Genomic DNA, 21,373 nt, shown 5'->3' with positions numbered 1-21,373 from the left:
AAATCTCTGTTGACTGGAGAAAACTAAGGAATCATATCTGCTTTTGTTCATTTGTGAGAAGATCTTCATGAACTCCACTTGTTCAGCCAATTGTACTTTTCTAAACTTAAATTCTTCTTCAGCTTACAAACTAAATCCTTTTTCATTTGCTTTGCTGAACATGTGTAAAAGCACATCTCTTGCTTACAAAGAACTAACAAAACTGGGTTAACAATTCAAAAGCACAGCAGACATACAATTAAAGTCTTCCAGCACACAACAACAACAACAAAGGTCTCCTCAGCGCCGCTGTCTGCAGCTTCACTCCTACATGTTTACCAAATTTATCAAGGTCTTTGATAAAGAAAAAACGAAGGCTTTTAACATGTCAGTAAAGAAAGACGACCTTGGCCTTGTGCATCTCTGTGGCTCAATTTATGAAGACGCACTGCTCTGGCATTCAAATGTTTTCTGTGGCCTTTGCAGCAGAAGTAAAACACGGATGACAGGAAATCTACCTGAACTCAGAGTTATCAAAAACCCTGATGGCCGCCAGTCTTACCCCCATCATCCTCCTATTAGATCCACCTATGACGTCAATTTGAAAGTCTCACATTGTCTATTTGTAGAAATATTGTATTCACAAAGTGAGGGTGACACAACACTCCATCAGCCTTTTACAGCTGAGGGGTAAAAAAGAGACTCAGGGCCAATCAGAAGCTGATCATCAAGATCCCAACTATATAAACACAAGTCCAAGTTACACAGACTGAAGATCTGTGGGTACAGAATGGACCCCACTTGGGAAATGTAAAACTTGAAAAGTGACTATGGAGATTTTTATTTATTTTTTTGACGAAACTGAGATAAAATTCCCAGGTTGATGAGAAATCATGAATTTCTTCAGTCAAACCTTTGGTCCAGCAATGTCGAGGCACCATGCTGGTGCCAGGTTTTATAACATCCTGTTAACCAGCTCGTACACATATGAATTAGGATGGAAAGGACACAATCAGAGCAACGCCTAGATCACCAAGTTACCATGCATAGCGGTTATGAGTGCTTTGCTTTGTTGGTTGTTCCTACACAAGTTTCACAATGTCGGTAAAAGGTCTGCAGGAAGACTTCTGCAAACACAGGACAGGAAATGACCATCATAACAATAACTATGAGTATGTTTGCATGTACCAAGCCCGACTCGGTGTTTTTCGTTGCTATAATAACATCCTGCAAAAGCCGACTCGAGGGCCGAGGGTCTTACATGAAGCCTGGTCTCCGTTGGTCTTAGAGGCGATGTCGTTCTTGACCTGACGATCTTTGGTTCCCGTCACCTCCTCCATCTTGCGGATCTCAGACATGCAGAGTTTGGAGTTGTAGTGGAAAAACATGCGCCCCTGCTGGATGGTCAGCTTGTGTTTGGACCAGTCCCAGAGCTGCCGCAGGTTCTGGTTGTCCAGTGCATAGAAGGAATAATTCCTGGAAAAGAAGAGTGAAGACAGCATGAACATACTTTAATGATACATGACATTTGGCTGAGGGTACAAAAAGCTCCTTTGAGTAACATGAGCAGGAGGTTATCTGAGCATGGCTAGTCTTCAATTTATATCATGTCTGTCCTTTGCTATTTCTTCTGTAAGTGCAGCTCATTGTGCTGCAGGCGTCTTCCACTTCGTCTCAACGAAGCCTCGTGTATGATTTGGGAAAGTCTAACCAGAAACGGCTACCACAAAAAGACATTTTGAAAAGGTCAGTCCTTCCGCTTTTAACTCATAATTACAGGACATGGCAAGGATGAGAACAGCTAAGAAGAAAGAGTCTCACCCGATTTCCTGATCCTCTCCACGAATAACACGGAGTTTACGGAAAAACGAAAGGGACACGAGGGCGTAGGAACGTCGCACTGTCAGGTAGCCAGTGACCTCCTCCAGCTGGCCCAGACTGGCCTCCAGTTCAGCAGCTATGTTGTCTACAGAAATCCCCCAAAAAACAAAAAAAAACATGAGCTTTAAAAACTGACTACCGATTCTGCAGCATGACTCATAAAAGACACACAACAAACTGTTTTCATTCATTTGTGATTCCCATTTTCTTTTCATCTTTTTCCCATTAAATCGCAGGCTTACTTTGTAAATAATATAACTGGATTGATTTCAGCACAGCGTTGATATTTTAATGACTGCATTAAATATTCACATCCATTAACTTTCAAATGAAGAGGAACTTCTGCACCACTGTACATCAAATCTAAATGAAACTATGAGCTTGCTGTTTGTTCCTATTAAAATTTATTTTAGCTTTTAAAATGTTCAAAAATCATCACACATCTATGTTTTCCAGAGTTCCCATAGCTTTTATTTTCTCTTTAATTAACGTTGCTGGTTGTTTGATTGCACATTCTGGAGTATCTTCCTGGTTTCCTGCAATGTCAACATCTCTGTGTTTGTTGTTCTGCTGTGCTGATCTGCTGCACGATGTAATCTGATTCAGCCAAACAAACCGCACACACTCACTTCCTCCACGCAGGTTGATGACCAGGCTCCCGTTGAGGATGGTGCAGCCTCTTAACTCCTGGGCAGCAGTGACCGAGTCCACGACTTTCAGACCCAGACACACCTTGGGGCACAGCCCTGCGCAGGGAGTGCAGTTGAGCCTAAAGAACAGGAAGGAACAAGATGAGTTTTGAATTATATTCTGCTCTCTCTCTCTCTCTCTCTGTCTCTCTCTCTGTCTCTCTCTCACACACACACACACACACACACACACACACACACACGCGGAAATACTAAAACCTTAAACCTGCGATGAGTGATTTTTGGACAGCAGACAAACGTCTCAAAATCAACTCTGACGTCATATTTCAAGGTGATATGACAACCCTGCTAGTAAACATGTCTATTTACACATCCAGTAGAGGAGGAGTGGCATTGGCAAAGGTTTCTCCTGGCTCAAAATCAGCCTTTTGTTGTGAGCCTATGCACGTAAGCATGACTGATCCAAATACAGTCAAGGCACAGAATCTGTTACTTTACCGTTTTTCTGTCCCTCTTTCTTTCTTCAGTGGAAAAAGGCCAAAACATATTTGATAGGTAAACACAAACAGAGTACATCTGTGCACGTTTTTCTCTCCCTCTCAGCTTACTGAACAGACATCCTACAGCCGGCACACATTTGCTGTGGAAAATGTTTCAAATTGAAGGGATTAAAGTGGAGGATTAGAAGATGGCGGACTGTTTGCTCCAGGTCATTGTCCTGGTTTATGAGGTGAGAATGGCCTTTGTTTAGTAACAGCTGATTAAGCAGGCAGGACAATTAGAGAAAAATGGCAAATAATGGATTCTTCTGGTACGCTTTTAATGGTAATCACTCATTTACAGACTATAAATACTTAATATTTCAAAAATGAAGTACACACTGTGAGCTTTGGCACTGATATAGTTGTATATGAAATTAACAACAGCTTTCAACAAAACAAACCAGCCACATGACAACAGTTTAAAAGCCAGAATGACTAAAAAAACAAATAAAATAGAAGTTTACTCATGCCGGTGAGTAAAGGAAGGTTTGTTCTCTTTTATTATCTAATCTGGCTCAAAACCCGCCTTGAACTACCCTTGACCCTTTTCCCTCCCGAGTGCCACATCTGCACTTTCAGCCCAGACACTCATCACACCTTTGAGTACACTGCTTATCCTTCAAAGCACTTTCATTTCCACAGCTTAGTTTAAAGCCAACAAGAGCAGGAGGACGCCATTGAGAAGGAGGAACCAAAAAAGGGAACAGAAAGGAAGTCAAAGTGAAAAGGATGAAATGGGAGTACAGCTGAATCGCCACAAATCAGCTGCAGCTGGAAAATGCGCCGTCTCTTTAAAACCTTTATACACAAAACTAAAGGTATATTAAATATTATATTCAGTATTTTTGCTAAAGGTTTTTGGTGATAATAATATAAATTATCATCCATATACTTACACACTCACCCTTTTTCTGACTTCAAGGGGACCTATTATTCATATTTCCAGCTCCAAGTTTTTAATCCCTAGATTTTAGGGTGTCTTTGTATGATTTGCATATCAAAATAATCGCTGCTTATCTTGTGATGAGCAAAAGTGCAGTGCCTTGGTTCCTTTTTCGTCTGGAAGAAGCTGCTTAGCTCCTCTGCATTTAAGGCAGACCACCAATTAAGCCCACTTTCATTTGATTGGCATGACCTTTGAACAGCATGTAGGTCGGGCTTCTGTGCTTAGAGCCAGAGATGGGATGATGTGTGTGTGAGATGACACTAACTCACATAATATAAAGCAAAGAATAGAAAACTGCCTGAAAATGAAAGCTTAAAGCTGTCTGAAGCCCGAGGCTGTAACACTGGTGTTTTCAAACAAAGCACCTCATCTGCTCCACTGGAGATGGATCTGCTTTCAGATGACCTGTCAGGTGTGAATGTACCGCATGCAACTCCATGAATGTGAAGCTGCATGTGGTTCAAACAGAGATTATGTGCTTGGCAAATCATCTGTGGATTAATAAAGGTGAAATACACGTAACGCCGTACACCTGGCAGCAGTGGCACTGCCACCTTTCCTGTCATCACTGACAGACTGCATGGACTTTGTTGCTGCGTGTTGCTTGCCAGACACGCCCTCTATCTCTCTGCAGCCAGCCAGGGGAGTCAAGGCCAAGCACCCGGGGTGCTGACAGCCTGTCCCCTGATGTTTCACCACTGGCCAGTGGTTCTGTAACAGACGACTACGTGTCCTGAAAGACCGAGCTGCATTTTCAGCCTTTGCCCAAGCAGAAAGACTTCGGCTGTCTGGAGTGTTTGTGCTTACAGGCACACCCACCCTTGTGGACAGCCCAGTCACAGTAAGCGGAGGTGTCAGAGGGACACAGCGAAGGTCACTGGCAGGTCAGCACAAGCACAACACCTATTTGAGGTAACTGTAGAGCTAGAGAAAAGGGAAAACACAGTTCACTCACAAGTGTCTGCATTTACATAAAGATCGCACGCTGCAGTGCAGACACAAGCGTCTGGCTGGTACACAGCGAGCGAGTGAGCAACACAGAAATGTAGGATACTGAGTCAAATTCAGAAATGCAGACGTGCCCGGCTCCCTGCTGTGCCGTACCACTTTGACCTAGCTGTCTGCGGTGTCTGACAAACACACAAATATACACACAGAAAGAAAAAGAGGTCTCTGTGTCTGTGTGTGCACGTTGCTCTGTGTCTGTGTACACACACAGACACAGAGCAACGTCTGAGCTCAGCAAGAAGACCAATTCCTGCACCGTCATGGTGTGCTACAAACACACACAGTGGCAGCAACACGACCGACTATTTTTAATTCCACATTGAATTTGTTGAATATTTTCTGTTTTTGTTTTTTCATGTTACTGCAGGATGAAAGATCTTTCTGATTGATTGCCTCTAACTAAAAAGAAAAAAAAAAGCGCCCTGAAGCAATCTCGCATTTTGTGCCAAAAAAAACCATCATAACAAAATTCCTGCGATGTCTGCTCACTAACAATAGTCAGCCTGCAGTTATTATAAATGCACTGGTAAATGAAAGTATCGCAGCATTTTTAGCAACATGCAACCCAATTTAGACAAATTTAGACGTGTTTGTAGGGAAAATTATGCATCGTGTAACAAAACCATTGAGTAGGTAAATGTATATCGTTGGGGTCTGTGTGTTTATGTTTGCAGCCTCATTGATCCAGTGGCTCTTCTATGGGCCATTAAGAGCCTCTCAGCCTGACGGCGTGTGCACTTACGAGGAGGAGTTGACGGTCGTGTAGCCAGAGGGACACTCGGGGATGCAGGCGCCGTTGTGGATGACGTATTCGCGGCAGTCCGTGCTCTTGCTGCGCTCCTTCTCCCGCTTGCATGTGTTGTGCAGATTCTGACAGAATTCGAATGAGACACAGCGCCAGCCCTTGTAGGTGAAGTGGTTTTCTGGGCAGCGCTGCACGCAGGTACCTTCGTGCTGGAGGCCGCGGCAGGCCACACAGTGACTGGCTGAGTTGGGCTCCAGGCAGCCGCCCAGGCACTGGCTGTGGCAGCACTGGTCATCTTTGGTGCAGGCCCGATGTTTGCACTGAACAGGACACACTGAGGATTGGAGAAGGAGGATGAGGTTAGAAAGAGTGTGCTGCAGGTGAAACGAAGATGACACGAGTTAAAGAAAGGACAGGAAAAGGAGCTTATCAAAAATCAAACACCTACATGTTCTGATTAGTCCCCACTGACACTGAACTTTTACCTCTTGGAGAAACCTCATGTGATCAGATCTCTGTCAGAAGGAGTGAAATCCCTCCCTATTCTGCAAGCCAGCAGCCCCGAGGACCATCTGCCATTGGCCAAGGAGCATACTAAATACAAATAGCAGGGATCCAATACCAAGTCGACCAAAGAAAAATACTTCTCCAGAAGGCTTGGTGAAAGTGAGACAAAGGGGAGAAACTGGCATTTAAAGTATGCAAGTATTTTGCACGTGAGGGCTGGTTAAAAATGAGTTTATTTGCAATCCCTTTTATTGTCATTTAAGCTTTGCACTATCCAAGCTCATGAAGTTAAGTAAGAAAACAATGACTAAGCAACTGAAGTGCTTGGGAGACATGATATGATAATCTCCACAAGACCACAAGTAACCAGGGATACTTGTACCCTGGGTGGTATTTATCTTGTTTTCCAAGCAGTACATGGAAAGATTAAGTTAATCAGTCAAGGAACATTTTCATGTTTTTTGTGAACTTTTATGTTTGCTCTCTGATTAAATCTAATCTTTTACTGTTGTTCTCATGCCTGTACGTTAAAAGGACTGTTTTTTTAAAGGTGCTATATAAAAAACGTTTAATATGCGACTGTAATAGTTGTTATAATGAAAAGGGCAGCGGTGGCTAATGAAAACTAATTAGCAAACAGCTGAGAAGATTAAATAGTCTGTAAGTTATTGGAAAAATAACAAAGAAGCTGAAAATGATGGATTAAGGGGTTAAAAAGATTTTTTTTGTTTTTTTACTAATTAATACATTTCAATAGCAATATCTGCTATTTATTTGCAATACAATTATGCTTAAAAATACTTAAATGTCCACCTCATATAGTTAGTATGAATTTAGGATTTACCAAACAGACCTAAAAGCTGACTTCACATGTTTAAAATTTATCTGAACGGCTTGCAAGGCAGTAAAATCAAATGAAACCTGCTGTTGATTAAGAAGTACTGGAGCTCGTCTGACAAAGACTGGAAATCGGTGATAGAGCTCCAAACTTCTGTCCAAATGTTTTAAAATCTCAGCAGCCCTTTATGAAGATTTCTTCTCCCACATCTCTGATCTCAGTGTTACAGACCAGTGTGTGTCATAATTTTGTGCACCTCCAAAACGGTTTTAAAAGAAACTAATATAAAATGCAAACAATCCATCTTTAAGATGTGGCAAATAATAAATCAAACTGTCTGGCTCATTAGAACATACCAACGTGTCTTTTTAATTAATGCTGGGAGAATTATTTCAGAGTTTATTTATGAAGGTCAATAATAAGTAATTATGTTTTAATCTAAATGTCAGTTACTAGTTTAGCTCGTCATTTGGGTCTGGGATGTTTTGTAAAGGCATTTTTATGCTTGTGTTGCTGCAGCTTTATCCTCCTCAGGCTGTGAGAAACCTTGTCCTGTTTCAATGAAAACAATATTTAGCTGAAGCCTTAATGTTGATAAAACTGCCACACACCACAAAGTGTTGGAATGTATGATATGATATAACCTAAAAACATATTATTAATTATGGCCTGTGTTTAATATCCATGTATTTCTAAGCTCTTGGCTGAAACAGCCACGGAATAAACAAATGATCTAAAGCGGCTGCAGAAAATGTATCCACGGGCCTCTCTTTGGGAGAATAGAGAGCTCTGCAAGAGAAATGAAAACACTGAAAGATCGCAGCGTCCTGACGGTTACAAAAAATATGCGACTAAATGTCTCCTGGGCGTAAACAAGCTCAACTAAAGACTCAAGTCTGCAGATCGGCTGTTTACACATGTTTGCTTGTGTGCATGCGTGTAAATCAGTCATTATGTAACAGGAGGCTGTGTGGATTGGCAGGTGTGTGAATGTGCCACACTGTGTTGTCGATGAGTCCAAGGGGAGATGTAGGACTCTCAGAGATAAATACAGCAGACTGACCTGCCCGCTGAGATTAGCTTCTCATCCACGATAGTCAGATTAAAACCGCTCAGCAGCAGGGCTGATAATGAGGGTACGTTACAGGTGAGGCCGTATAGATGTGAGCATGTGCGTCTTTATGAGGCTGAACTGACATTAAATGCAAGGGGAATGTGTGCGAAAGGAAACAATGAATCTGAGTAACGTGCAGCAGTTGTTGTAGCAGTTTCCTCTGCTGGGCAGCGATCGCTGAGCACCATTCGGATTCAGTGTGCATGTGTTGAAACGGCTTGTCTTCATTAGTGTCACGAGGTCTGCCATTAAATGAACAAAACAACATGTACCCCCCTGTCCTCTTTTATTAACAGAGGTAAGCTGCTGAGGCACACGAGGAGTGTGCTTGGTGAGGGCAGCAGCAATATGAGAATGTGAGAGGGAAGCTAAAGGGGGGCACCGAGCTAGAAAAACAAATGATATAATTGCCCCTTATCAACGTCAGTCAGTCAGGATTTACAGACAGTAGAAAAATAAAATAAACTGCTTCTTGCTTTGACCTTTTGCCTCCATCACCAAAGTTCATTTAAAAGCTGAATTTCTGCTTTTTCTCCCCACTCACATACAAACACAAAGAGACACACATACACAAAAGCTTTACTGTGTGTACTGACTGACTCCTGATCCTCCAGTGTGCTCCATGTCGCAGCACAGACCCAACAGATCCACCCTCAGCCTTAGCCAATGTGTTGGCTGGCTGTAGAAGCTAGCCATTCAAGTAGCCTCTCCCCTTTCCAAGGAAGACAAGCAGACGGTTTAACCCTTTGTGTCCTACTCAAACAGTCATACGCAAACCAACACGAGAGCCACACAGAAACAGGCTCAAGCTGAGGGAAAGCAAGGAGCGTGGCTCCACTCTTTCCATCTCCTCACTGCTATGAATCAGCTGCCTTTACGCTGATATAAACCACAAGCTGCTCCCATTAAGAGCGCCTGGAGTATATTTTAGCATGCATATGCATCTCTGACATTCAAAAGAAAAGTGCCAGTTGAGAAAAACATGGTTTCCTTCTGCTACAAACTCATGCTAAGACAATCTTGATTGTGCACTGAACAGCTCGGCGCCTCAGGACGATGATCGTGCCTCATCATGTCTACAACCTGTTACGAGTTCTTACAGATTTCAACAGCTTTGGAAACTTTTCCACCCAGACTGAAATATCGCTTTCAGCAACTGACAGCTCCTCCCTCAGCTGCAACTGCAGTTAGTTAAATGTTAAAGTCCAAGGAAATCCATAAATGTGGTGAAAGATGGCGATGATGTTTTTCCTTCGTTATGCTTTCAGTGAGAATTTTTAAATGCGGAACCATTATAATTAAAGAACCGATTACAACCTCCTATGCAGCAAAACCACACGGATGTGCTAAGATTTTAAACTGAGCAACAAACAAAGCTGAAGTAATACTTTACAGAAAGTTAAAAAAATAATAATATTTAGTCAGTTTTGCCATTAACTCCCAATAAAGTCTTTTCATTTCAGGTTTTGGACTGCTGGTCTAAGAAATACTTTGTTAAAAGATTCATTTTGTCCACTCAGAACATCATGTAGGCCTTTTTCACATACAATAATAAATAACACAAATTAAATTTTAGTTGATGCCATACACCTCGCCTCTGTCAGTGCGCCCCAGGGTGGCTGTGGCTACAATGTAGCTGCCATCACCAGTGTGTGAATGTGTGTGTGAATGGGTGGATGACTGGATATGTAAAGCGCTTTGGGGTCCTTGGGGACTAGTAAAGCGCTATATAAATACAGGCCATTTACCATTTACCATACACTGCTACTTATTGCAATACAAATTAAAAGTTATGTTTAGCTGCTCCCTTTTTTACAAGCAGTCACTTCTGTGGAAACGGATACACTTCCTGACACTATCCCAAAGGGATTTCTCGCCCCTCTCAGGATTAAACCGCAGCTCTCTAATTTGTTTGATGATGGTGTAAACCACTAGAATATAAAGCTACTATCTCAATATAAATGAGAGATTTTGAAAATGCGAAAAACTGCCACTTTTTGCAGGATAGCCTCATATAATTACAGTTTGAAAGTTATCAGAAAGGAAATAAATTACACTGTCCAGCCCAATATACACATAAATGTCACCAGCAATGTCACCATTTATACTCATGCTCAGGCTCGCTAAAGTATTTTCCTGAATGACAGTCTCAGACAAATCCGTCGTATCCCCGTTGAATTTGTAAGTTTACTCACAAAGTAATGAACATTTTCTCATTTTTATGGTAGTTTCATTTTAATGGTGACAGAATATTAACCAAAAATCCAGAAACCAAACACTTTACATGAAAGTTCTAAATTGATTTGCACTGAGTGAAATAACTATTTTATCCCGTTAACCATCCAGATTATGGCTTCCATGTGGCACAGATTACAATCAATCAATTACAGATACTCCTTATCTCAACTCTTTATATGTTTAAAGCACAGCTGACAAAAGATTCAATTTCTTCCATTTCAACCTCTACCAAAGAGCTGTCAAAGGACAGGACATCAAGAAACATGAGCAAGAAGCTGACAAAGAAGAAGATGACACTGTTGGTGTGATTATTGGGTCATGGATGGGTCTTCCAGCATGACAATGACCTAAAATATATTGCCAAGGCAACAAAGGAGTGGCTAAAGAAGAAGCACATTAAGGTCATGGAGTGGTCTAGCCAGCCTCCAGACCTTAATCTGTGGAGTGAGCTGAAGGTTTGAGTTCCTCCACCAAGTAACAATTCAATGCTTGTGGAATGAACACTTGTATCACTCAACGATGTGCAAATCAATTTATAACTTTTGTTTTTTGATATTCTGTCTCTCTCCATTAACATGAAACTACCATAAAAGTGAGACGGTCCATTTCTTTGTAAGTGAGCAAACTTACAAATCGAAAGTCACTTGTTCACTGTCCAAATGACTTACTCCACACTCTGCCATATCTGCGAAGCTGCTCAATGATCCTAAATGATCATTATCACAAGTATCCCCTATCGCAATCCATGCAGGCTTAAATAATAATAACGAGCGACCACACTGAAGGAGATACTCATTTCTTGTGCGGTTGTCAGAAATGTTTCAAGGTGGAGACCGTGATGACCTGTGAGAGCGAGGCCACACCAAGCTACCTTTGATCTTCCAGAGCGGGGAAGGATCCCGAGGAGGCTGTTTGGAGGGGTTTGCTATTCTTTCCTTAAAACATGCAAATCCCTAAATACATGGCTGCTTTCTTTCTTCTTCTTTTTGTTGTCAACACCGACGCTGGCAGTTTTTGACGAGCAGAGGTTCTTTCTCAGTTTGATCTGTACCAATTAGACACACTGAGCTTGAGTTCTCCATCTCTAATCTTCTGTTTGTACAATCACCTGGTCACATTATATCGATATATCAACACTTCTCTTTCCCTCTCTGTCTTTTCTCTTTACAGATGCGTGCAAAAAAAAAAAAAAAGTCTCCTGGTTCTTATTGCTTTATTCCACTGACACGTTGGTCAATTTCTGTCTTTTCCATGCAAAGTACAGCAGGATTGCATGAAGGCTGGGGAATAAGCCTGCAGAAATGTCTGGCACATTATCTCATAAGCTGAGGTTTCATTTGAATGAGGCGGCAGCGCGGCACAATAAGGCGCTCAATCTCCCGCGGCCCAAAAGGGACAGCAACAACCAACACCGCATCAGGTCTCCGTCAGCCTATCAAGTCAGTGCCAACTTGGAAAAAGGGGGTGAAGAAAAAAAGATTTGCATTGCCCAGCTGCAGCAATGTGGGGTGTCAGAAAGACAGAAAAAGTGACGCACTCAAGTTTTCAACAGGTCCACTGTTCTGGACCGCTGAGCAATTAAAACACAAACTGCATAAAGAGGTTCTTATTGTGTTGTTTCAAGCAGTTAAAGCGCTATAAACTGTAAAGAGTTTCTACATGTTTTCATTAACCACAATCCTCCCTGAAATAATTTAGTGATTTATTTTTTATTTTTTTTAGCTTTTTCCTCTTTTGGTGGTGATGAAACGACGACCTATTCAAACCTTTTTTGCATTGAGATCACATGAGAGTTGAGAAAATGCCAAACAGGAACGTGGTGGTGCAGTGGCTGGCAATTAAAATTCCACAGCTATGACAAGGGTAGTATTTAGTTTCTATGAAAGAAGGTTTTTGCTGAAGGCCCAGAAGAAGAAAAATGAAGAAAAAAATACATTTCTGTTTGTAGATGCTAAACTCAAGGATCGTGCTGAAAAAAAGGCTAGCAGAGAAAGACCTAGAGTAAAGAATAATCTGCCCTAATGTAACAGATTAAAGACAGATTGAACTTTAATGTGGGAGTACGAGTTTGGGTGCGTTTGCTTTGCACAACAACCGTGGGAAGGTGGACTCAGAGAAAGTGCAGCATTGTGTACGAAAGGTTGGGATATTTTTGCTAACAGTTTATTTTCCGTTACTCTTTCACAGCAGTATATCCAGTCTCTGACTCCAGCTTCTTCTAAACTCCAACTTGTTACTGGCTGATCTGATGTTACTCTGGACACCGCTGTTAATAACATCAGCTGTGTTGACAGAGAATCACATGCGAGCTGCCTGATATATGGCTCTGATGACTGATCTGACAGGTGTTCTTCAGTGAGACAGGTAAAAGTCCAAAGAACAATCTGCAAATTTCTTTCTGTACAAACCTGCATTTGCCTTATAAACTTCTGTTTCTATGCATGCTTGAAATGCATCAATAAATCACTACACCTATATCCCGTTTTCCTGCAGCATATAAAAGAAATAAAGGGTGACTCAAGACTTATGCCTGTGTCTGACACAGGCGTTAGCTGTTTGCCACCCAGGGCTGGTGTTTCATTCTGACTGATTGTGTGTTGGTGACACACTCTGATGAAGACTTGAAGTTGATATACACTGGTCTGTTTTTTTCTGCCAATATGCTGAAAGAGTAATTTTAGAAGACAGAGTGGCTGAGTCATTTTCTACAGTTATTTTTGCAAGACATAATATTTACAGAGTTATCCAGGATTTTATCCTTTCCATCACTGAATTCATGATTTCAGCTCATCTAAAGCAGTAAAGACACATTGCACTACCTGACACAAACTCATTTTACTACCATAGCACTGCCTGTCGGGAACAGATGTGATATTAGTCCCTACCCCTCCCCTCTATACATGACAAATGAAAGTGCAAAGGTGGCAATTAATCAAGTGGGTGACATTTAAGACCTGATGCTGATTTGACCAAAGTCTTACAGAGAAAGGAAAATTTAAAAAAAAAAAAACAACAACAATCCACTGGTGATGACCAGCGACACCACTGCTAATAACATTTCACATTTCTTCTTTTATGTGTATTTATTTATTTGAAACGTTGAAATTTTGCTTAAAAATTATTTTGTCTGGACTAGTTAACTGAAAGGTTGAGGGGTAGATACATTTAAAAAATATTTAAAATAAAATCTGTATCTGTCAGAGAGGAAAACTTCTGAAACAAGTGTGATATAGTCAGACAGTGAACAAATATAAACTCAAAGTACAAGTGTCATGAATGAGGCATCAGTTTGTGTTATTTTCTCTGGTCTTTGTTTTGGTGAAATCTGGTTATAAAAATGTCGACATTTTGAATAAAAAGGGTAGGTGCAATAAGGTGAACTCGTTTGTGTTTTTCCCATTTAATTCAATAGTTTTTTTTTTTTTGTCAACATTCATTTTATAGTTAGGTGGCCATATTTGCTGCTTTTCTATAACCGTCAGACAGAGTAATGGTACTGTGAAATGCTAGTATTAAGAATAACCACGATCATTAAGAATGCTGATATGTTATTTATCATTTGTATTCAATTTTATTTTATGCTTTTGTGCACATGTGGTTCCAAACGCTCTCACCACCTCCAAACACAGAGTTTAATTCACTTTTTCAATTTCCAAATAAAAGACAAAACACAGTAAATTAGATGAGTGGTAGCTCTGATCAATAAACATTGTTCTAATAAACTTATTTCAAATTACTGTGGCCACTGTAATCATCTAGAAAGAATCTGATATTGTGAAAGCTATAGATTAGACAAAACCAAAACTCTGATGGGTTTGACATAATGTGTTGCTATAACGATCAAAGCATATGTATGCATGTATCGTATCTGGGCCGATCTAATCAAAACTTTACACAAACATCGTCAAGCAAACAGCGATTATTATTTTTTAAAACATTTATTACAAATCCCAATTTTTTCCATTTTCATATTCATGTCCCTCCTACAAATGTCATGATCTCCAGCTTTATTTTGAGGATGTCATTTAAGTTAGGATCTGGATATTTTACACTCCAACATAACCGTCGGGTGTTGTTTTTTTTTTTCAGCCAAAAAATTTAAACCAAAAAAAAAAACCCAAAAAAAACAAAAAAACCCAAAATAAACACTATTAATAATTTAAAAAATCCTCAAACAAAAAGACAGCAGAATCTGAGTGTCAGCTATTCTGAACTTGAGTCTTCTTCTGAGCTTGAATTTATTTCAATGATTTAGTCTTGCCGAACAGAAAGAACTCAAAGTAGTCAATAATGTGTCTTGAATTTATTAAAACTACCTGCATCCAATCTTATTCAAACTAAAGCCACTTATGCCACAGGAGACAAAAAAAAGAGCTGTTGTGTCATTGGGACTTTTCAAAGAGCAACGGTTAACGAGCCAGGTTTATTTGTCTCGTTTAAAAACTTGTCAGCTGATCTGACTCAGCAGCAGCAGCAGCAGGGCTCGGTTAAGACGACTAGGGAGGCAACAGGAACCGTAAACAATTTCATTAACTGCCTCCGGCCTCAGTTAATAGAACAAAAACACATAAACAACATGGAAAAGCACTTTTTGTTTTTAATGTTGCGCCGCCATCTCTGTCATCTGAAGGCAGGATATCCACTCTGTCCGTGACTGGAATAGAAATGATAAACAGCGCGCTCATTGATGGGTAATTGCGCTTCCTGCTGGACAGGCAAATGACGCACGCCACAGCCTTGAATCTTAATTTCCCGCCAGGGTTCAATGCCAGGGTCAAATAACGACTACCTGTTATGACATCAAAAGCATGTATGTTATTAATGCAACGTCACAACGTCTTTAATAATCTTCTTACTCGTGATTAACGCTGTCAAAGGGCATCCAAACCAATCACCATCAGTTTTTTCCTTTCTTTTTTAAGCAGATAACATCTTATTTGACTTGTTTAGAAAGGAAAACCAAGGTTACTGTTGCTGTTATATAAAATTCTTTTTTACTTATGATTCCTAAATCTTTGAAAGTGCATATGTTTTAGGTTTCTAGCAGAACCAAGAACAGACTTTGTGGAACGAAAAGAAAATCTCTGAAAACCATAAAGAGAGTTAGGGATTTTCTGAGCACGCAAATAATGAACATCTGCTTGGAAAAACACCCGATATCACAAAGGAAGATAAAACAAAAGCAGCCATCTCAAGGAGTTATTATTTCGCAAGGAGCAGCCATTATTCAAGCAAATGAGAAGCTTTACTTATTCACCACCTTTAAGGCACCAGGATGCCAAAATTAATTATAACCGAGTCTCTAAATCTGCTTCCTTTCACCGAAGACCGTTTTCAAGAGCACTCTTTACGTGGCATTTTGTTATTTTGTGATTTATTTGTAGCCCCGGGTACAAAACAAAACATAACAGGGCTCGGCTCTGACGCATCAGTGCCATTTTATGGAGTGAGGTGTTATGGATTTATACAACAGTGATATTTTTTGCTCCACCGCTCATTGAAGATCACACGCATACCTCACACTCGGCTCAAGAACAAAAACAATCTGGCACAGGAAAAAAATATCACCACTGCAACGCAAATGTTATCCACCCTGATCACGCGGCACTTGAACGACAAGGAACTGCTAAAACATCTGGATCGAAGCTGCATGTAACTTGTTTCTTTTTATCTCCTCTTAACATATTATTCAATAAGCTGTAAAACTGTGGCGAGATGTTTCAAATCCACTATGGCGATGGTGAGCGTGCACGCCGCTGAAGAAACGCCTGTCGGCCCTGCTTTAACAGATGCCTGAGATGTCTGGGATTCCATGGGAAAGGCTCCAGTAGCTGAACGGAGAGGGTTTGCAGGGTGCAGCTCCACAACACTGAGTGCCAGAGCACTTAAGTCAGCTCAAAGAAATAGACTTGTGGTGCGTGTATTGGGGGTTCTGAGGCTAGCTTTATGCTGGTGAAATAGTACTCTGCGACCATGAAGAGCATAGTTGTAGCTGAGGGGGGAAGAAAAAAAGAGGAACAAGTTTTAATGACTGGCGCATTTGTCCCATCTTTTCTGCCCTCCCTCCCCACTTCCTGCCCAATTCCAAATTGAACTTCTGTGATACCAATAAGGTCAAAGGAGTCAGAATTTATACACAATTTATCAGCTAACTGGGTTTTAAGGTCCTCATACATCACTGCACAGCTCAACTACTGTATTGTGAACCGAGCTGGTGTTTGCCATGGCCAACTCAAATAAACAGCAACCTCAGTTCAGCAGCTTTGCTCACTTATTTTACTTCAAAGCAACTTTGAGCATTTTATCGATCCTTCCTCTGATAGATGTGCTCTCGTTCTTGCATAACTTTTCCAAAATGCACCGCTTTGTTGCACTGGTTCTGAAAGGCGCTTCTTAAATGTAGTTTTGGTTATTTCTAAGTAAAAAGACAACTCCATCTGTGGTGCGATAAAAAAGAAAGAAAGAAAACCAAATAGCTCACAGATGAGATGCACACTGGCAAAGAAGCACAGCGGAAACATAAATAAAAGAAAGGGAATTCAGACATAAAATTGGGGTTGTGCTGCTTCTTTTGGATGGAAAAAAAAAACAGCTTCTGGTCCAAATTTGTGACGTCACTAAACAGCAGTTTCAATCCTTTAATAAAACCACAGCAGCCTGTATTAAGGAGGTGTGATACATTGTGCACAGTGTAAGTGAGTCAGCTTGTGTTAGCGTGTGTTTAAAGGTAGAAAAGCTGTTTAGGCTCATCAAGGACACGCCGTCTTTCACACACGGATCTGGATTTTCTACCTTTGTTTTAGTTTAAATACCATTTAATTTACGTCTTGCAGCTGGGGTGTGCAGAAAGCTACAGATTTAAGCTTTCAGGATTAATATTATATAAATCATAGGAAATCAGCGTGAACGAGTGCCGTGTGTGAGAAAAAAAGATTCATGGGATGAGTGGAAGGAAAAATACCAGTTTAGCTCTCAAGTTTCATGACAAAGATGGAGACACCTGCGGAGTCATAGTTTAAAATAAAAATATTAGCGATGAGTCATTTAAGACACTTTGATGAAGCTTTTTTAAAAGATTTTCTCAGAGGTGACTCAATTTTCCCAAATAATAAAACTTGGTTAGAAAATCCTTCATTTCCCTACAAACAGCTTTACGAGCAGCGAAGTTTGTCTTTTTTTCTGCGAGCTAAACTCTCCACAGGTCAGCCTTCAGTATTTTGGTCTCATAAAAGTGTCTGCCGCTACCGAGGCGACACTCTAGGCCTCAACGTCCATTCATAACCTCGGAGAGGAAGCGGACCACAAAGACAGGAAACAATTGGGAAGAACACTCCGTGAACTTCTACAACCACCATTGTTTAGAATGGAAAGGGATTATGGCGCCAGCGCTGACTGCTGCGTGATGGACCTGCGACAAGGTCGACACAGAGGACTGGCTTGAGGTCAACGGCGAGGTGGGGCCCATTCCCTTACCCCCATGGTGGCTTTGCTTTTCCTTCCGATACGGCCTGCATGAATAACTGATGCGTTCATATCCACGATTACACCACAATGTTACTCCCGTGTTTCCTAGCAGCAAGACTAAACAATGGCCGCCCGCTCTGTCTGCACACACACACACTGGCAGAGGTTATGTCCCCGTGTGATTTATAGTCCGTCTGTTACACAGACACACTGACCCTGACAAATCTCCCAGTTCATCTCATGATTGGAGCGCAGATATACATGGCATGAGCCCAGGGTTATTTTGGGCGCTCCATTTCAAGCGAGGTCCGGCACACGATCGTCACCTGACCCGCTCGGGCTGTTTCGCAACAATTCCCCGATTGTCAGAGAATCAGCCTGCACACACGTTGAATTTGAGGCAGGCTGTGTCTCTGCAGAGAGCTGTACTCCACCTCATGGATGCTTATTAATTATGTAGCAGACACAGGTGAAAGTTGCTGTGGTGGCAGGGGAGGAGGAGGATGAGGATGGTACCCGCTGAGTGTCGCATCTCTGGCAGAGACTATGAACTCCTAAAACACTGTTTCTCCAGCGTCCTTCAAGCAGTATTTAGCAGTCTAATATAAAGATCTCTGATACCAAACACAGCAATTTAATGCTCGCCTAAGTAGTGTATGATGGAAAGCTATATCACATTTCTGTTGAGACTTTGCAATAAGTCTGACAACTTTTTATGTAATCAATTAATTAAACAGTACCCAGATACCCTGTAGAACACAGATGGGTGGAATATCCAATGACAATTTAATTTTTTGCCCTTTATGAGCCTCTGCAGGGAGCAGTGGTGACAGTGTTAGTTTCAAATCTCAAAGCTTTGAAACTGTCAACTGACTGGCAATCACACTTTCCGTTTGCGCCAAGCAGCCTGCACGAGTATATTCACACATTTTTGTAGCCAGTGCGGCTGCGTTTGTGCGGCGAAAGACACACTTAAAGCCCGCCCAGCTCTGTTTCTCTTTTATATCACTGATAAAACAGTGGATGCGCATACTGAAGTCTGCACGTGAGCAAGAGTTGAGACAGCTTTTTTTTCTCGGCTCTGTATGATGAGCTCAGCATTTTGTTTGTAAGAGCCAGCCAATCAGAAGGAAAAAGACTGAGGCACTAAAACAGCTTGTTTCAGACAAAAGACGCCGAGCCCAGTGTAAGAGAAATAAGGATTATTTTGAACTATGAATCCTGAAAAATGCTAAATGAGCATTATAGGTCTACTTTTTATGACTTTTTAGCCTCTCAATGACAGATAATGCCTCAATAAACCTTCATTTCAGTAAATGTGATTCTTCATGTTCCTCAAATCAGAGCTAAACTGTTAGCTGGTAAGTGAAACACTGCGCACTAATCCAATTTGTTTGTTATTTCTTCAGGCACATTCGCCTTACAAATTAAAAGACTACTAGATAAGAAAGACTAGGGGACAGCGAAGAAGCAACGCTGCATTTAATTCCTCATCCCTCTCTCTCATGTATAAAAGGACAAATCTGACAGACACATTGGAGAAATGTCTGTCAGCAGCGTTAAACAGTGGAAAATATTAGGATCATCAGTGGAAGTCCCGGATTTCTTATTGAAGCACATCCAATATTTTCAGCTGCCAGCCCCTTTAAGGACTCAGGCTTAGCTGACTTAACAGCCAAACGAGCCGTGCCACATAACAGCCATTACCAAACCATAATCAAATGCCCATTATCTTCAGTTGAGCGTTGGCAAGAAACAGCACTTCATTAAAAAGAAAACAGACTCAAGTACAACATTCCCCCTCGTGCCAGCTCACAATTTCAGTTTTTAAAAGGAAAATAAAGGCCTGGTTTGTTTCGCCTCTCAGACAAAAAGCCAGAAGACTTCAGATATTAACAGAAATATGCACAGAGGAAGGAGCATTGTAACCATCGACTGTTAGTGGCGACCACGTCTTTCAAAGTGGGTGTCGATATTTTCTTTGGCATAAAGGCGCTGATTTGGTTTGCGCCACATTAGATGTCTCTTTAAAAAGACGTGCACGTATTCAGCTTGTGGAGACCATGTGGCCATAGAAGCACGTTCACACTGACCCTTGTGAGGTTCAGCTGATCTCAGTGTGCATGGATGGTTTAAGTACAGGACAAAGCAGTTGCATTTAATAAGAGATTTTACAGCTAAATTACAGCCTACACACGAACCATACGTAGTGCCATTCACATAACCTAACAATGACACCAAACGATGAGGTGAGAGGACAGTACACTTATTGCACCATTATTCAACTGGCTTCATTTATTTCAGGGTCACTTGTTGCAGATTTGAAGGAAACTGTTCTGTAAATTACTTTCCTGGTCACAGAAAGAAAAATATGTGCGTCTGTGGATCAATTAACAATGATCACATTTTTAAACTACATTCTATAAGCTTAATATTTGTCTATAATAGTGCATTAAGCCTGTCCCGTAGCCAAAACATGCCTTTTTAAATAAGGCCTGCAGGTTTGTTTCTGAATGACCTGACTGGTTGGCTTGCCTGTTGAAGTGTCTGCTCCTGATGGATTGTTTTGTAACAGCTTACTGTTTAAAGCCTTGTAACTCTGGTGCTGACAGAAACTGACAGCATCATCATCATCATCTCGGTCCTGTCACTGGCCTCCAGACTCTTTCTATTCCTTCTGTATTTGTCGAGTACGTTTCTTTTCCTCCTCCTGTTCTGTGTGTGTTCTAGGGAGTTTATGCCCAGTACATGTCTTGTGTCTTGTTTGTTCACTTAGGGTTAGGCAGCATTCCTTTCTGCAACAACATCTCTGTTCTGTTTGTTCACTTTGGCTTTAATGCACCGCGGAGTGCGCTGCTTTCGGTTTAATGTCATGTTTTCTCTTATATGAATAAATAAATCACTCTTCGCTGATAAACCTGTGGTTACCCTCGGTTACACTGCAACTCCCTTTATTCTTTTATATTAACCTACTTTACAGAAAAATGGGGAAAATACAAACATTGCACTTCATTTGACTTCATTTCACAGTACAGTTCTGTTGTACCGTGTCACGAATGATGCTGTAAGCAAGTCTAACGAGTGTCTAGCGGTGACGATACAGCTCCAGTGTCCTGGCACATTTCCCCAGGCTAATTTTAGGTGAATATTTGGTTACTGGTGTTGAATAGTGACGTGGCATGTCTTAACCTGTACAGAAGCGGAGCACCGATGGAGTTCGGCCTTAACCCTCCAAACAACATCCAGGCTACAAGAGAGTGTGATTTTAGTAAATGACCTAGTTAAAAAGAGCTAAAATAAAATACATATAATTGACTTTTATTTAACATTATTTACCTTTTATGTTTATGTGTTATTATTCAGGTTATTTGATATAATGACTTCAAAGCATAGTCTGTTTTGGGCCTAAGTAAATACAGTTACTAATTAATCCACAACTTAGCTGTCTAATTGGGGGGTGA

The 21,373-nt window shown here is 41.0% G+C and overlaps 1 protein-coding gene across 2 annotated transcripts in view; it reads right to left on the bottom strand.

Moving 5' to 3' along the window:
* The window catches only part of insra (insulin receptor a), a 54,448-nt gene that overhangs the window by 15,265 nt on the left and 17,810 nt on the right, over nucleotides 1–21,373 (bottom strand). For both annotated transcript variants that reach the window (XM_004555339.5, XM_076876846.1), the window contains exons 3-6: nucleotides 5,749–6,085; nucleotides 2,490–2,629; nucleotides 1,801–1,945; nucleotides 1,241–1,455 (exon numbers count right to left, since the gene is read on the bottom strand). In XM_004555339.5, the coding sequence (XP_004555396.1) occupies nucleotides 1,241–1,455; nucleotides 1,801–1,945; nucleotides 2,490–2,629; nucleotides 5,749–6,085 (837 nt within the window). The remainder of the gene's footprint in view (nucleotides 1–1,240; nucleotides 1,456–1,800; nucleotides 1,946–2,489; nucleotides 2,630–5,748; nucleotides 6,086–21,373) is intronic.

Source organism: Maylandia zebra, linkage group LG18, assembly GCF_041146795.1.
Source record: "Maylandia zebra isolate NMK-2024a linkage group LG18, Mzebra_GT3a, whole genome shotgun sequence".
NCBI lineage: Eukaryota > Metazoa > Chordata > Actinopteri > Cichliformes > Cichlidae > Maylandia > Maylandia zebra.
Note: the sequence above shows the minus strand (reverse complement) of the source record. Positions and strands in the feature narration are given on the sequence as shown.